This window comes from Tachypleus tridentatus, chromosome 5 (genome assembly GCF_004210375.1).
Source record: "Tachypleus tridentatus isolate NWPU-2018 chromosome 5, ASM421037v1, whole genome shotgun sequence".
Classification (NCBI taxonomy): Eukaryota; Metazoa; Arthropoda; class Merostomata; order Xiphosura; family Limulidae; genus Tachypleus; species Tachypleus tridentatus.
In genome coordinates, this window is record NC_134829.1 from 52,511,574 (window position 1) to 52,531,044 (window position 19,471).

The 19,471-nt window shown below is 30.9% G+C and overlaps 1 protein-coding gene across 2 annotated transcripts in view; it reads right to left on the reverse strand.

Moving 5' to 3' along the window:
• LOC143251172 (RING finger protein 17-like) overlaps window positions 1–16,208 on the reverse strand; it is a 105,044-nt gene extending 88,836 nt beyond the window's left edge. For both annotated transcript variants that reach the window (XM_076502574.1, XM_076502575.1), the window contains exons 1-5: window positions 16,013–16,208; window positions 14,476–14,594; window positions 13,511–13,611; window positions 10,592–10,665; window positions 235–320 (exon numbers count right to left, since the gene is read on the reverse strand). In XM_076502574.1, the coding sequence (XP_076358689.1) occupies window positions 235–320; window positions 10,592–10,665; window positions 13,511–13,611; window positions 14,476–14,594; window positions 16,013–16,070 (438 nt within the window). In that variant the 5' untranslated portion in view covers window positions 16,071–16,208. The remainder of the gene's footprint in view (window positions 1–234; window positions 321–10,591; window positions 10,666–13,510; window positions 13,612–14,475; window positions 14,595–16,012) is intronic.
• Window positions 16,209–19,471: the final 3,263 nt, after the last annotated feature.

Sequence of the window (19,471 nt, forward strand, 5' to 3'; positions counted from 1 at the left end):
TCCACCAGGACACTATAAAAGACCAACAACACCTTACACACACACTGACTTGAAGACGAAAGGCGGAAGACTTTCAAAACGTCCTCTACACTTGTGTCTCTACAACACGCAGTTGCCGTCCATTCTACAAAGGTTAATCAGTTTTATGAAAACTTGTTTAAAGAGTAAATGAGGTCTATTTGAACCTCACTGATGATTCTAGGATAATGTAAGAATAAAAACTTGAATACTTACCAGATCAAAACAGATATTACAAAAGTTTGCAGCACATTTGTCACAACTCCAATGGGCAGCCGACTTACTACATTCGTCGCAAATCACTGAAGAGAAAACAAAAAGAAAAGATATGGATTTGAAAAAGACATTTCTCTTAAGCAAAACCAGAAGTACTTACATTTCATCATTTAAAACCCAGGTAATCAAAACACACATTTTGAAACTGAATTCAGAGTTGTTTTAATCCTAATTTCATCAACAACTCTGATTACTCTGCTTTTTTTCTTACTCTCCATCAATTGCCTATACCAAAAACAGTGATGCACATATACTTTAAGGTATTCTGTAATGCTATTCCTTTATTTTAACCAACAAACAATGGTAAAATTCCCAAGTGTTACATAGTTGCTAATATTAATCTAATTTTTAAGAAGGGTGGTATGAGTTGCTCTTGAAGCTATAAACCAGTTATTCTTATTTCTGTAATGGAAAAATTTCTAGTGTCATATAAAAAAAAAAAACTTTTAGTGAAATATGATGTTAAATCAATACAGAATCACCAAGTAGAAATAATGTGATGAGAAGAATACTTGATATCCAGACAGCAGTGTATGTGAATTGGTGTATTTAGATTTTCAAAAAGCTTTTGATAAGGTGCCACATAAATGATTAGGTAAGAAAGTAACATCAGTGGGGGTTGGGGAAAGACAATTAAATTGTAGGTTGGTCGGTGAGAGAAAGCTGTTATTAACAAATCCAGTTGACCCTTTCAGTTTGGGCTCAATCCCTGGGACCAATCTCATAATTAGTTTGTGATCATTAAAGTTTTCATGCTATTACTTTTAAACTAGTAAGTGTATATTCATGAAATCTGGCAGATTATCAACAAGCATTGCAATGCTTTCATACACAAAACATCAGATTCTTTTTTATCAAGTCTTAAGATTTGTTAACCAACGTTTTTCTCCTGCCTTTTTTCTTTTTGTATGTTGCTTATCTAACATGTGATGCAAGTTTCACTTTGAGATTAAAAATACTTTTAATCCATTAGAAAATTTTCAAATTTGACGTGCTAAATCCTTATTATGTCCTAATAGTTTTATCAAATGTTTTTTTTTATGAAAATACCTTATATAGTTTATGTAACTTTTCCTAATGAATTTCTGTATGGGTTCAGTTAATTTGACTGACCTCATAACCACCATATAAAATATTAGGAAATGAATATGAATTATGCTTTTTCCATTCTGAAATGACTACAGATTATAATACGAAAACATTAATGTTTAGACTAAATAGCTTAAACCTCATAAAATTATACAATAGTATATATTTATTTCTATTATACTGACCTTTCAGCCACACCTGGCTAACAAGAAGGAAGTTACAAGGATGCAGTACATGTGCACTGATGTTACTGTATAAAACAATATAAGACTGACCTGTAGTCTTTAACAAAGTAATCTGTCTTGGCTGTGTTTTATTGTACTAGTAGTTTGTGAAATAGTCACATTTCAATTATCATACATTATATATATACACACACACACATATGCAGATTATTACTGTTTACAAATAGGTTAATATTATTTGTCTTAAAAGACAGAACAGTATATATAGAAGTAAAGAGAACAATTTTCTCTTCTAGTTACAACTTCTGTGCTTGGCTGCTGCTTGTCATAGCATGCTATGCCTCAAGACATTTGGCACGTGAACAATATGAAATGAAACAATTTTTGTAGATTCTACACACACACACATTTAAATAATTAGAAAATCATAAATTAATTCACTGATGCCACAATATTACATTGAATTTACCAAGTTTAATAACTAAACTGTATTGGAGTATAAAAAAATAACAGATTTTGAACAAGCTAAAGACTTGACTCACCAACACAAAAGTGTGTCTTGAACAAGCTAAAGACTTGACTCACCAACACAAAAGTGTGTCTTGAACAAGCTAAAGATTTGACTCACCAACACAAAAGTGTGTCTTGAACAAGCTAAAGATTTGACTCACCAACACAAAAGTGTGTCTTGAACAAGCTAAAGATTTGACTCACCAGCACAAAAGTGTGTCTTGAACAAGCTAAAGACTTGACTCACCAACACAAAAGTGTGTCTTGAACAAGCTAAAGACTTGACTCACCAACACAAAAGTGTGTCTTGAACAAGCTAAAGATTTGACTCACCAGCACAAAAGTTTGTCTTGAACAAGCTAAAGATTTGACTCACCAGCACAAAAGTGTGTCTTGAACAAGCTAAAGATTTGACTCACCAACACAAAAGTGTGTCTTGAACAAGCTAAAGATTTGACTCACCAACACAAAAGTGTGTCACAAAAGTTTGTCTTGAACAAGCTAAAGATTTGACTCACCAACACAAAAGTTCGTCTTGAACAAGCTAAAGATTTGACTCACCAACACAAAAGTTCGTCTTGAAAGAAAGAGGGATATCATTATTTTTTAAAATGGCTGGAAAACAAAAATCACTGAAAACACATTCTGAGCTTTTGTCTTCTCAAGATGGTCAGTAGGGGTATTAGCACTTTAATTAAAATAGAGTACAGAACAACATTTCCTCCTGAAGATGACCCAAGAAGCTCGAAACGTTCTGCATTTTAGGTTAATTATACCAGCTGTCATAAGAATACATTTTTACATCAAGTGGGCTTCTTGTCATCATGAATTCTGAACTTTTGGTCAGCTATCTATGTCACATATAAAAATAAGTGTTTATAAGATACTATTTTTAAAACTAGAAAAGTGAGTGGGGCGACCATGTTTGATTCACTGAATATAGTAATAGTTCAGCAAACAGAATAGATTAAAGGGTTTTATTTTATACCTTATTTTGTGAATATTGGGAATTTAAGTTCCTCACTTATTCAAATCTGTAGACTTTGTAAGTTTGACATTACAAACGTCTAATCTGAACCAGAACTGTATTCAACAACAAATATAACACACAAAAATCAATGTTTATGTGTTTTTAATGTTTACTTTTAACTTGACAAATCAAAAAACATGAATTATATTCTATAATTGGATGCTGAACCTAATGACAAAAAATTCATAAAACAGTAGTTCAATAAAGTTTTAAATGCGAGTCAACAAACATGATGACATGGTCTTTCACACGAACCATCTGAAAACAGTTAAAATGGATCTATATTACTAATGGTGCTCCTCAGAGGTCAGTGCTTTGTCTTTATCTATATTAGTGATATTAAATTCTTGGGTATTTCTAGATAGCTGTATATTAATTTTAATTCATCTGCTATTTTTCCCTACCCTCGTACTAAATGGTGAGAAATCTGCAATGCAACAAAGTGGAAAGTTGGAAAGTACAAAATCTAATTATGCTTTTCTAGTCTTAGAATGACTGCATATTGTACAATACAATTAGAGAATGTTGGTTCTTGTGGCTAAAGCTAATAGTTTCTTATATACATGTTCAGAATATTTCACTGCTTTTAACTCTTTCAGCACAGGCTGAATTCCACAGAGTGACCTAGTAACCATTTTGTGCTTGTTATGGTTTTCATGCTATAACTTTTAAATATGAGAACACAAAGTTTTGCAGATTATCAGTAAACATTAAAAGGCTTCAGTAAACAAAATATCAATTTGTTCTCTATTAATTTAGAAGATTCCTTTAGTCATGTCTTCCTCATACGTAATTTTCTTTTTGGATATTGACTATCCAACATGCAAAGTAATTTTGATTTTAAGAACTGAAATACTTTTATGCATCAGAAAGTTTTAAAGTTTTACACTCAAAGTCTCTATAACCACCAGATAATTATAAAACTTTATACTTTATCTTTTATTTTTCCTATCGAATATCTGTAGAGGTTTGGTTGATTTTATTGACCTCAGTCACCATAAAAATTTATGAAATATAATTTACGTATTTTGTGAAGGAATACAAGTTTCAAAAGAAAAACATATCTATATACATTTTTATTATTATTATTATACTGACCATTCCAGCCACACTTGGCTAACATTACAGAAGTTCTAAAGTCATGGCACATATGTACTAGTATTAATGTATCTGTTAGCATGAAACTGGCCTTTACAAAATGACCTGTCCTATTATAATACACTATCTATGTATGTACATTATTATTGTTTATAAATACATTATCAAATCATTTTTCATAAAACACAGAACAGTAAATAAAGAAGTATAACAAACAGTTATCTCTTCTAGTTACGAACTTTGAGCTCTTCTGCTGTTTGTCATAAGTTGCTAAGCCTTATCAAATTTTGCATGTAGAATACATGAAATGAAAATTTTTTTTAGGATTTTATATATACATTTTGAAGTAACTAAAAAATCATAAATTACTGTACCAGTACTGCAGAATTCCATCATAATTTATCAAGCTCAGTAACTAAGCTGTATTGGGGCCTAAATAACATACAAAATCATCAGCTCAGTAAAGCCTTATCTCACTGCTTTGAATCTAGCATAAAAAGAAAGAGTTTGTTGCCCAAATATTTTAGGTGAACTTTTGATTTGTTATTCAGAGACAAAAGCAGATTTACATAAGTATTTCTAAAAATGGAAAGGTGAGCATTGTCACTGTGTTTGAGTCAGTAAAAGTAGTAATATCTCAACAAACAGAAAAGATAGGAGGTTCTTATTTTATATTCTAATTTGTCAGTATAGTTAACTTGACTTCCCGTAAGAAACTATAGACTTTGTATTAAGACATCACAAACATCTACTTTCAACCAATGCTGCATTCAAAATATCATGTGACATATGAAAAATCAATATTTAGGTATGTTATTTTAATACTTACAGTGGAGTACAGTTTTGAATACATAGAGATTTTGATCCGTGTTAATAGAGTTAAAGCCTATCTTGGAATACACCAAGAGCAATTTATCACATCAGGAGGCTTTTGGATGAAGAATGGATCAAGTTACCAATATGCACAATAAAATTACAATCACATCTAGTACATCATCTCATGTTGTAAGTATGTTTTTAGGTTTTATCTAACTTGAAAAGTTTCTAACTTTTACATTTTATTTGGCTTTATAAAATAAATGAAAAATATTTTAAAAATCTAATTTAGTACTCATATCTGTAATGTTGTTGTTTATGCCTTCAAAATTCTGAATAACAGGAATTTAAACAATAATGATATATAATAAAAGATATTATTTTCAATTTCAAATATGTAACATAGAACACAAATTAAAACCACTCACAAAAAGAGGTATATCCTCAAACTGCTATATTTGAACAATATTTCTGAGTCATCCGTAAATGGGTTAAAAATTTTCCATAGCTGATCAAACCAAAGAGTAAATCCAAAGTATACTATAACTATTTTAAAATTTATCAGCTGAACAAACTAGCCTCGTAAATAATTCAATGGTCTTCTTTCTCAGCAAATGTCAGATGGAATTATCGTCATTTTTTTGTAAAAGACAGAATGTGATAGGATGGATGTGGCACTTGGATTTCACTTTCTTGTTTATATGTCAGTTAAGTAAAAAAGCTGGAAATTATGAAGTTACATTATGGCTTATTGATAATATAAACGTGATATTTCTGATTAATCAAACTGTGATTGTCATATAGGTGTAAAAAGAAAGTCTAAGATGGACAATTCAGAGTTAATCTTGTAAAATAGAGATGTGAAAAGTGAGTTTATATAAATATTTCTATCTGAAACTAAAAAATGAAAATTTATATATTAAAATCTCAATTATAAACTACACTTTGACAGTTGCGTAGCTAGGGTTTTCAGCACCCGGTGACAAAGTCAGTTTTCGTGCCCCCTCGTGACAAGATGTAAGCCATAATTCCTAATTATGTAACATCAATTTGCACCCCCCCCACCCCGTTGCTGCACCCAGGGACAGATGTACCCCCTTGTCCCCCCATATTTATGCCACTGCACTTTGGTGCTAAATGTGTTGACACACAATAAAGGTAACTGAATTTTCAATGTGACCATAAAAAAGGTCATGGCATTTGTACTTTGCTCCTTTAGTATACAAAGGATTAAAAGTTGTGGAATGAGTTGCTTTTGGAAGTAGTGTAAGAGATAACCTTACAAGTTTAACCCTGTTACATCAGGTAGGTCAAAGTGCATGTCACACTCTTTTACAGAGTTACATTCAAAATGTGATAAAATTACTTTATTAACAGTACGTACGAATAAACATAGCATTAAAACATAACGAATAAATCTAGTTTTGGTATTACATAAATTTCAAGTTCTTAATTTTATAATATTAAAACAATTCTTGAAACTTTCTTAGTATGAATATTGTAATGTTCATTTTCTGTCTTCTGTGTTTCCTAATTTATCACCTCTCTAAAAAATATGGAATTCAACTTAAATTATTCATTATAATATCTTCATCACTTTGGCAAAGCATAATTCTTATAACCTTCAACCTTACTTGGTCACAGAGCCATGAACAGAAAATCAGATCCTCTTGCCACATACCCCACACAAAAGAAGTGTTAATACTTCTTTTCTAGCATTCAATACTATATTATCTATACCCAATAGAAAGTCAAAGTTTTCAACTATCAAATGACATATAATATTGCATTATTTTCTGTACAGAAAATTGACTATTTGACTTCCAGTTCTAATTTATTCCCACAGGAAATACATTGAGAATCTTAGCTGAATTTTTAACTCAACAATTATTAAATATAAAGTTTTCATAAGGTATGCTAATGAGCAGCCTTGGCATTATGTAACTTGACAGGGTAACGAACTACACATTCTCTTAGTGATTTTCAACTTGTGGAGCAGGATTACTAATTAGACACAGTTCAAAGGGCAATAAACTAATAAAACGTAAGTAGAAACAGATATATACTGTTAAGGGCTTTTATCTATTTAAAATAAACAACTGTAGTTTCCTCTTACAATCTGCAGTTATTCCAGGAAATAAACTTGGCTATGCTTGATGTACTGACAAGACTCAATTTGCCACTGTCAGGATTTAAAGCACAAACTTATGACAGAGCTGCTAACATGAGTGATGCATACAGTGGATGCCAGGCAAAAATAAAAGAGAAGCAACAGTCAGCTTTGTTTTATCACTGCGGAGCACACAAGGCTAATTTAATAATTCAACATACAGTTGAAACTTGTGAATGTGTTTGAGATTCTATCCAGTGGGTATATGAACTTGGTGTCTTGCTTCAGAGGTCAGTCAAATACAAGACAATCTTTGAAAATATTGTATCGTCAGACAGCCACAATAGTCCAGTTAAATACATCCGCCCACTGCGTCCAACACGCTGGTTGTGCTGCCTATCTGCAATTACATGTGCTAATGATCACTACAGTGACATTGTTGATTCTTTGTCTGAATTATCAAATGAAAAATCAGATGTAGCAGTGAAAGCATGAGGTCTGCTGGACAGATCTGACAAAGAAAAGACAGTTTTAGGATTGTTGATGGCTCAGCATCCATTAGCTAAATTAGAGGAACTAAACTGTGCATTGCAAGCAAAATCACCGACAGTATCTGGCATGATTGAAGCATCTGCAATGACAGTTGAACAATTGATGGTATTGCAAGCAGAGGAAAATTACAAGATATTTGATGAAGCTGAGAAAAAGGCAACTTCCCTTGATCTGGTGCCTATTGAACTACCACGCATTCACAAACCCCCCAGAAATATCACAGGTGATAGCTCAGCACACCATTCTGCAACAGTTAGAGATTACTACAGAAGCCAATATTTTGAATTTGTGGACACAGTCATAGAACAACTGACCACTAGATTCAATACAGACAACAATGACTTGAGGTAATATTTGGCACTTGAGAACATGATTACATCTGGCAAGATTGACAAGTCGGTTATAAACTTCTATTCAGAAATCTCTGCACAACGGCTCGAGTTTCAGTTGCCCATGTTCAAAGGAACAACAAAAGCAGTATCTCTGAAAGGTGTGAAGGATGCTTGCTGTAAAATGCATGAAACAAACCAGCAGATGTTTAGTAAAGTGTTTCTTCTCAGGAAAATTTTGCTTTTATGTCCAGTATCCAGCTGTGAATGTGAACACAGCTTTTCATCATTAAGACAGTTGAAGACGTGGTTAAGGTCAACTATGTCTCAGTGCTGCCTCAACCATGTGGCAGTTTGTCATACTCACAAAAATGATGTCGATAAGATAAATATAGAAGAGCTTATGAAAGAATTCATAAACAGATCATCACAAAGAAGGTCTACATTTGGGAACATGTAGACTAGAGGTCTAAATGAATCTTACTTCAATAAAAAGTATGAATAATGATATGCTACATTGCACTGATGTGTAATTTTCAAGAGTTCGCAAAGACGTTTTAATTATTTTTATCAAACAACATGTTTTACAGTAGTTATAAACTTATCAAGGGTAATTACTAATTTTATTAACATTTGAAAACGTAATTCATGCAATGAAAGTTATTAGTAACCTTATCAAGTATAATGGCCATCTTTTATACTGTGCAGTGTGCAGGAATAAATTCATGTGGCAGTTAATTTGTGACACATTTGTCTTTATTCTATTAACATTTTTGAAAACTGTTCACAACACCTCACTTATACAAACCTACATGGAAACCTTGAAGTATCGTGGCAACAAGATTACTCTGTGACTGCATGTTTACAGCTTTCAGGTTCACGTAATCAGAGATTACCAATTTGCAAATTGAACAGTCCACATAAGTGGTTGCAAAAATCATCCCCCCATCAGGTGTAAAATATCTATGCCCCTGCAATCAGCAACTAGTTCTTAAAAACAGTGACAATAAAAATGACATAGGCCAGTGATGGTTTTGTCTCACAATTTTTACAAATCCTATAGTAGTTCCCATATGCTGAATCTGAAAATAATGTCCATTTTTCTCCATCGTGTACAGCTTTTTCACAAAACGTCATACATACTTTTACATACATTAATAACATACACTGAATTCAGGTCGCATTTTGTTATGCTTAAAATGCCGACAACCATTGGTTATAGATTTCTCTAGACCAACCATGATACGAGTCTTATTAACTCTCCTAGATCCTATGATAAACTCACCAGTGGTATATAAATGGTTAACAGGCTGCATGATGTGCCATTTCTGAATAGTATTTGTTTCTGTATCTACTTTGACATTGTTTTTTCTTTCTGATATTATATAGCAACAAACAAGAGGGTGTACAAACGACATAAACATATTCTGTTATATTTGTGGTAAATTTGTTGTAAAGAAATAAAAAGGTGAAACTTTACAAAATTCATCAAATAAAGTATACTACATGTATTTTAGAATAAAACTTTGGGAACCAAGACAAATCATTTGGCTCCACACAAAGTTTACATCATTTGTGACAAAGAGCTACGAAAGTAGACGAAAGGTAAGAAAATGTCTGTCTTTTTCCAGTGGTCTGGCATGAACCTAAAAAACCACCCAGACGACTCATGTAACGTGCAAGGCTACAACATTTAAAATGAAAAGGAAATTTCTTATCTGAACCTTCAATCTGCTACAAAACCTGTTGTTCATGGACCTGGTGTACCTGTATCTACTCCACTAGTAGCTTTTGATACAGTTTCATCTGATTCTGAATCTAATGTCAATAGAAATGATGATAGGTACTGTTTTGAACCTGAAGTGTCTACTGAACCACAACAAAGGTTTCACGACCTCATCAGGGAAAGTGAGAGGAAGTATCAGGAAAAATTGAACATCAGCACGATGAACAATAACTGTTAGTTATTGAAACAAGCTCCATAAGCAATACGTAAAAAAATACAACACGTAGGTTTAAGACTAAAAGACAAAGATTTCATTTAAAAAATCAAGATGAATGAAGATGTTTATTTGTTTCAAATCAATGTTCTTTTATTTTCTTCAGCTTGTTTGTTTCTTTGTTGACAAGCATATGAATAAGGTATGTTTACTCTGGTAGGTGAAATAATTTCATCAAAGAGATGTTTTTTTTCCATTTACTTTGATGACAGAGAAAAAATGTATATCATTTTCAAAATCTGTGTAGCTTCATTATGGAAAATCCATTATTAAAACTAACTTTTATGAAGTTTAAATTCACAGGCCTGTTTTATCAGTCTTATCAGGACATAGTTTCACATTTACTAGTTATTACAAAGTTCTCACACAAATTTAACTTGAAACATTATATATAAAACTCTCAGAATCATAAAAATACAATGACAATTTCTGATTGTATTTAAAAGTACATAACCTAACCCATTTTTAGTTCTGTTACATAAAAAATTGTCAGACAGAAAATATAAGATACAGGATATCGCACCATCAACTGTAATGTTTAACAAAATTTGTTGTAAGATAAAAGTATAATATCTCACCTGTAGAATCATTCTCAGGTACAGCCTTAAATTCTTGAAATTTATGGCCTGCTGGTACTAGTTTGACTTTGAGGCTAAAATCAAGAAAACCTTTGAATATAACTGAAATAAATACCTATCAATAGATTTTATTTAAAAAAAAATATAAAGTTATTCAGAGGTTGTCTTATACTTTTATGAAAAAAATAAATACATAATCAGTTTTTTTCACAGGGAGCAAAACAGATTATGTTAAGAAAATAATTTATCTCAACACTTTCTGCTAAACAGTGATAATTCAGATACGATTTATCTCTGACAAAATAGTTAAGTTCAGAGATCTGGTTGAGAATTCAGTTAAGAAACAATTGTTACTATCTGGTAGGTTTTATGGATGGTTTTATTATGCTGGTGTTATTGTCATTAATGGAATCATTGACAGAACATCAGTATGTATCTCAGAATGGCTGGTGTGGGTATTTAACACTTTTACTGATAAGGAGAGAACAATAGTTCAACCTTCCTGAAGATGACCTAGGAAAGTCAAAACATTGTTCTCTCCTTATCAATAAGTGTTAATGCCCAGCTGTTCCGAGATACATTTTTATTTCTCATTATCAAGAAGAACATCAGAATATTCTTCTGGACAGACAGCTAGTTTTTTTTTTAATTTGTTACAACTTCTACAAGAGCTACAATTATATCTACACTTCACGTATTGATAAACTGTTTGGATATTGGAAGCAAACACTGGAGAGTGCCTGTGTGCATCTACACATATAGTTTTGTAAGTGACATCTTCCATTAATCTTTATATTGTTAGCTTCATTAAATTTATCTTGAACTTTTTTTTATAATTAAATTTTGCTCTCAAAAGGCACTTTGGCACTGTTACTACACAGTCTTTAAAAGAATAAGAACACTTATTAAAAGACATGAATAATGGAATGAGGTATATGCAGAAACTATACAAAATATTTTAGTGATAAAAATCAATATCCTCTAATAATGTTTTTCCAATAATGTTCACTACTGACGACATAATCAAAAGTTACAATAAGCCTTGTGATAAAATTTGGTGAAATAGTTCTTTTTCAATTTAAGCTTTAAATTTCTTACAAGAAAGATCCAAGTTGTCTTTAACAACTCTTCTAAAGATTTCACAGTTATGCAGAAAGTCCCAAATTAAATTTTAACCTTTTATTCTAATACTAATGGGAAAACTCACACTTGACATGTGAATTTGTTTTGTTTGGTATCTTGTATTTGAATGCACAAAGTTTATGAAGTGTAAAAACAATACTGTGTATTTAAAGTAACTGAAACAGCTACAACTTGCCTAAGCTACTCAAGTAAGACATTAGGTACAGAGATTTTTGAGCAAATTTGACAGCCATAAGATGTATTTCTGTGATGCAAGGTTAAACACGTTCCACAACATGTGATACCCATCAAAAGCTTCTTATATGAAAATTAGAGTTGAATGGTCTAGTTACAAATGACAAATTTATCTAGTGACAGACATCAGACCGAGCAATACTTTTAAAATGTGGGCACAAGAGAAGAAAATTAAAACTCAATAAGGTTATAGTACTTTTTAAGTGTTTATAAACAAGAGGGAATTTGCACACAAAACCTTAATATGTAAAAACTGCCATCAGATGAAAGACAAGTCCATTTTTCAAATATCTTTCTTTCCCTTTGCAATGACAGTGTTATCTCCACCCACCCTTCCACCCATTTTCCTTACACATATAGTAATGTTATCTGTACTTCCATACTCCTAATTTCATTTTTACATAATTTCATGAACCTTAAAAACTTTCAATACCTGCAAACTTTTCTCTTTCAACTACACTGATTGGGTTGGAATTTATACATAAACAATATTTCATATATTTTTTGGTTTGTGGTAAATTTATTTTATAAACATAAAAAATTTAAATATACAACAGAAGGAGAATTATTTTACACAATTAATTATTGACTCTAAATGTTACAATAATTCTAGCAACAACCCAGATATTTACATTTTCATGCCCCTTAATGCGAGACTAGTTAGGCCTACACTATATGTAGACCTACGTTCATTACAGCATTTAATATTATCAAAACCTTAATGAAACAAAGCCTTGCAATGACCTTTAAGAGTTTTAAATGAACATGAGAAAAGTGAAACTTGTTTAGAAGGAAGAATCTACTTTTCACAGTTAAGCGATATTTACCTACAACTCGATTTATGTATAGTTAAAAGGGGAAAAAAATCACACACATGGTTTGAAATATTCAAGAAATCTCTCCTTTTTACATTAAAACATTAAACTTATATTAAAAAGTGTTTTGTTATTACTTTAATATAATTAGTATTACTAAAACTGTGTAAACCTAAGATCTATTTTAAAGCAAATAGCATTCAGACCTCACAATATAACTCACAAAAAATTAACAGATAAATACTAAACACTTGAATTCCAAGTACATTAAAACACAAACTGATATAGGTTTCTAAATAAGTCCTACTGGTATGGAATTTCTGAAATTTTGTGATTAAATACAAAATATTTAAATTACTGTTCATGGTTTCATAAGCCTTTAATAAAATAAGAGAAACACCCCCAGCCTGCAGCAATGTAATAATATATGAACCTTACTCGAGTACATTAAAAAAAATACTAAAATTGAATCTGCAAAATTATCCTTTGAGAGATTTCTCCTAGATCTTTGCCAAGACGTTAAATGTATTTTTGTAATTACTGAATTTTGTATGCATTAATATGCAAGAATCTACCTGTAGTGATGGGGTACCACAGACATGGTTGATCTCAAATTAACTGTTACAGTGGTATTTACAATTTGTAGATATGGAAGTATGTTCTTTTCCATAAGCATAAAAGCTAAAAAGCACAATCTCTGATACAAGCTACCCAAAGTGTCACTTACTCAAATGGCTTCCTGTTTGATAAAGCCAGTACACCCAACGCATGAATATCTGGTGGTAACTTCAGAATATCTTCATCAACATCTTTCAAACTGAAAATTTTCTACATGTTGAAAGTAAATAAACATGAACATAAATATTTACAACAAAGACAAATTAAACAGTAAGAGAAATATTCCTACAGAAAGTATCAAAAGGGATTGGATGTTAAATGACATCATCGATAGCTTTTGCATCAGTTTGAAATTACTACAAATGAAAGAACTGAAAGATATTTTGTTCAGAAAGAAAAGAAAAATGTTGTACGTTTTCTTATTTCTTGCTAACAAAGAAAAACACAAATTTCAATCCTCCCATACCACAAGAGACATAAGTGTATAATGAATCTTTAAATGACCAAAATTGATGATCTTAAGTCCTCCAATACACAACGTCCTATTTACATGCTTTTTATCTGAATTTATAATCCATTAAAATAAGCCAAATTTATCAAAAAGTATTAAGTTATGATAGCATACTTTAATTAAGAAGTCTAAAACACTTGAAGAAGCAAAAATCATCACCCATGTGAGAAGTGACAGCAAAACAAGTTCCTCTGTAACATACATAAAATCTCTTCAAATTACTGGAAGAAAAATATATTGTGAGAAAGGTTATAGCAAGTTTGTTATGGATGAGGAAACAAAGTAACATTTTGTGAAGATAATTATTTAAAATTATGAAAAAAAGGAAAAACTAAAATACATAACTGATTTGTTTCCTAAAGCATATATACACAATACTAAAAGTTGAACACAATATGAATAAATCTCCATTACATCACATGCATTTTGAGCTCAGTATATTTTCTACTTTCACAACACAATCTATCCCAGTGCAACTGCAGTATCATGGGCATAAAACAATTTCAATCTACCTCAGAACATACTTGTAGATTAAACATTTTTAGTACATTACAGACACTTACATGACAACATGGGCAAATAACAGCTCTGTGGTCCTTTGCTGACTTTCTGATGCATCTTTCACAAAGTGAATGGCCACAACTTAAAATTAAAGGCAATCGTGACTGATGTGGTCTTGATTCTAAAGCACACAAAATGCTATTAGTTTAATTACTTAAGTGATGAACAAAGCAGTTTGATGTATTTCATCAGCAACAGGTGCACTAAGACTCAAGTTCACCTAAGTATAAAACCTGTCATGTGCAACTCCTTGCTGATATCATGTATTCTTTAGAAATTTCATATGCATTTCTTTATCATCAAACATGCCAAGATAAAACAATCAGTTTTGTATACAAGTCACTGAAATAAAAAAAAATATTTTTTATAACAACAGACAAAAGTCATATTTAGCTGCATTTATTATTAATCTTGCTTGGCTAAAGAAAATTCAACCCCTCACTCATTCTAAGCTTATATAAAATTTTTAATAAAAAAAAAAGAGAAAATACTACACGGGAAAGCACATGCTTAAAACAGTTGGTATTTTTATAAATAAAATAGTTGGTTTTTCAGGAAATTGTCATATGATTAATATCAGTGAATATAAATAAAGCCAATTATCCATTACACTTCATAAGAAGTGGTTATAAATGAAACTTAAATGTATTCCAATATAAGTTTATCAGTAACAAATATCTACTTACTTGCACAGTGTTATGCAAGGCACATGTGAAAAAAAACTAAATACCTTTACTGGATATAACAACAAAAGCTCAAAGATTTAACATTTAAGGTATGATCAATTAGTTTCTTCATTGTTAAGCACAAAGTTAAACAATGGAGTATTTGTGCTCTGCTCACCAAGAATATTGAAACTTGATTTTAAGCATTATAATTCTACAGACTTAATGTTTTCACACTGGGACAGGGTCAACTTGCTAAATACAAAAATGTAATCATGAAAGAAATAAGTAAAATTTTTGTTCCAACTGTTTTATGTTTTCCACCTTGTCATAAGTACTGTAGAATTTTAGTTGTAATCGAGAATAGCTGTAAGACTGTAGGCATGGACTGGAAATTATTCCTTAGATCTGTAGAGTTATAAGTATGTAGTAACTCAGCACACTAAAAATAACAAAATGTTCCTCATAATAAAGTAAATAGTTTATGGGGCTTTGTTCATAGAGTTCTATGATTAATTTCAATCATACACTTGAGCCTTAATGCAATGATGGCAGTGACAAGTAACCCTCAGAATAAATCCTGACTTCATACAAGATCACATATGTATTCAAAGTTACTATTAAGCTTAAAATGCGGTTAACTTTAATTAGTTATTACTATTTACTATAGTATTATAATAATAGTTATTAGCATGCCCAACTGGTACAAAGTTACTTTTGTAATATTAATATAGTACTGATTACTAATATGTAACTAACAGTAGCACTGTTACATTATTTTATGTAATATTATTTCAACGTATAAAGGCCAAAGAATAAAAAAAATTTAAACTCGGAGACGGGCTGACACAAACAAATCATTCGTAAAAATCACCTCTCGTTGTAAATATTAGATTACACTGCGGACAAGCAAAATGTTTTAGAGTTTCCATCCTTTAATGTTCTGATTTTTATGGCAAATATCAAACATCTATATTAATCTATAGACTTTTATTTTAACACTTTCACACAATAACACTTAGTTATTTCACTTAAAGTCGCAGCCAATAGAGCAACTTTTTTGTTATGTGTTAAATATGAAGTTTAAAGTTCATTAAGGGATCTTTTCTATATTGCGCAACGTTTATAAATAATACTTCCTGTTGCCTTTTACACAAAATGAATCTTTTAATGCTATTTTCGTATGTTATGGTAGTTAAAATACTAATAGTAATATTACGAATATTTAGACGTTAATCACAAAAAATTTTGTTCTTTCTTTAAATTAAATATGTCTTTTGTTTGCAATGTTCTCAGAAATTAAACTATTAAAGGATGTTTTAAAAATACTTCCTAAATTTTATTTCTAGTTTGTGAGAGTCCACATATTTTGAAATGTGTATACATTATAGTTAATAGTTGTTAATTTCAACACAGTAAATAACTAATTATTGTATTAACTTGGAAGACATATTTATATCTTTGTTTCTGTCACCAGATGGTATGAATTAATAAAGAATATTCAGAGCAAGAGATCATAAAATAGAATTATATCCTTTCAACAGAATGGCGTAATTATACTTTTTATCACTAAGATTTTGTTTAATCCTAGAAATAAACAAATAAAATTTAAATTATTCAAATGTTTTTGATGTAAGAAAAAATATTAAACACAATATAATTAACTTATATTAAGCAATATTTTATGCAGTGGTTTAAAAAAATTAAAATATAAAAAATTATGGTTTCTTATCTCAATAGATAATACAACATAGGTTGTAAAATTCCTTTCCCACATGAATAGTTATTGCCTACTGATTTCTCGTTTAAATATTTCAATTTCGTTTCTCAAAGCTTCTGACTTATTTAGAAAAATTCGGTAAACAACACCTTACAAACAATCAATATAAAACAAATGTTTTATTTTATTTTAAACGCAGCTTTGATGTATCCGTCCGCATTAAAACATACGAAAATTCAATAAAGTGTGTCGTTTCGCAAAATTAACATTAGTTAACACTTAACCCTAATTAACTTGATTTCATTTCGTATAGCTATCCCAAGATGACCTAGTTAAATAAATAGTTCAATATACATAGGCCAGGTGGGTTAAGGCGTGCGATTCGTAATCTGAGAGTCGCGGGTTCACCTCTCGGTTGCACTATGCTCGCCTTTTCAGCCATGGGAGACTTATAATGTAACGGTCAATTCCACTATTCGTTGGTAAAAGGGGAGCCTAAGAATGACTAGCTGCCTTCCCTCTTGTCTTATACTACTAAATTATGGACGGCTAGCACAGTAGCTTTGCACGAAATTCAAGAACAAACAAATCAATACTTATAAATGAAGAAATTTAAAAATTAACAGTAACTGTATTTAACTCGATAGTGCGAAATTTTGTAGATGTTTTTTTTTAAATAAACAATTGAAAAATTATTTTAAAGACACATTTGTTAAATTTATAGCTACATTTTAAGCCACAAATTTTGTTTTTGAGCTCAAACATCCTTAAAACTACAGCATCCCTTCAGACAAATATAAGACATAATCAGTATAAAAATCTTACTCTACTCAGTGATACGCTAATTTTACTATTAAACTAAAGTTTCTTCATTAACTTGAAGAAACTGTAAAATCTTCATTTAACCACATATAAATTTTCTGTGCAAATTATAAGCTTAATATTTTGTTTACTTGTATTTAGTTTAAGAATACTCAAAAGCTATATCATTTTGCATGTTTTCTGTAGGTAATTTCACATGTATAAATACATATATATATATATAAATATATATGCGATACGTTCGGTAGTACTAACAGTAGGAATGGACAGAATGTGCAATATGTACTTAAAACACCATTGTAAACAGCATGTGAACAAAACTTCATAAGCACTTCTACACAGTGTTCGGTACTAAAAGAACCAACTGCAGAGTAACAAACAATGAAAGCACTTGAGATAATTGGTAAAGTATAAGCAAAAGTTTCATAAAATTGAAATTTGGTTAATCCGACTGTCTGACTTAATGATTGACTACTGTTTTTGGAAGGGCATATCTCTCCTATGTCTTCATCTTACCTATATCTAAATTTACATTATTGAACTACACTTCCTTGACTAAAAACATTTTTCTTAGCTTTTTTTACAACCTTAGCAATAATAATAACCATTTTTACAATACTACTAATGAATTAACAATAGTTTGAACTTTAATCCAATTATAGACTTCAACTGAGTTTTACCAATAGCTAATACTTTCTGTATGCTTGACAAATTTAAAATGTTCAAAAATCAACTGTTTTCATACTATTCTTTTGGCCTACCCCTTACCAATTAGATAGTTATAATGTCTTTAACAAGCAAAGCATGACTATTGGTGCTTCCTGTAACACTTACGTCATTAACATTCCTTAAGATGTCATGTATTTTCTTGGTACCACATAACTTGATTACATACAGCTATTTGTACTTATTTGCTGAAATAAAGTTTTTAAAAAAGAAATTTAGTTAGATACATCTTTCATTTAGTTTGGATAATTACCAAGTTACAAAACACGCTTGAAGGAAAAATAGGCGAAACGATGTCTACGCCCATTTTTAGGCTTCACTTATTTAAAACCAACAAGTGTTATATCGCCCATTTCGACCTTGTTTTCTTAATTTTTTGGTGCTCCAACTACTACTTCCTACTTTGTTTTACTTTAAAATGTCGACACATACATGATATAATGTTCATATCTCAAATGTTTTGCCTCCCCGCTAGTACAGCGGTAAGTGTGTGGATTTACAACGCTAAAATCGGGGGTTCAATTTTCCTCGGTGGGCTCAGCAGATAGCTATATGTGGCTTTGCTATAAGAAATACACACACTCAAATGTTTAAAAAAATAATTCAGCAGCTTTAGTAATATTTCTTTCACTTATTTTCCACACTTATTGTATTCTTAACATGCTATAATAAATAAAATATCCGAAACCACTTTTCATATCTATCATGATCCTCATTAGTGTGACGACAGGTTATACTGGTAGCAACTGCATTTCTCCAATGATTATGGCAGGATTTGTTAAATATGCACTACTATGATCTTTTCCAGTTGTGATTTTGGCATCGTGTTTGTCACGGAAGAGTGGTTTGTTTATGGATATTCTATTTTTTAGAGTTTCATTAACAACAACGAACTAAAGTAACAAAGAAAAAGAACAGAATCCTCTAGTAGGACCGCGCTTCAAAATTCATGTTTACATTACCAACTTGAATAATAACTGATCACAGAAAACTTAAACAAGAAGTGATCACTAAAAAAAAGAAGAAAATATAAACTGATAATGTTACTCAAAACAACAGTTCTCA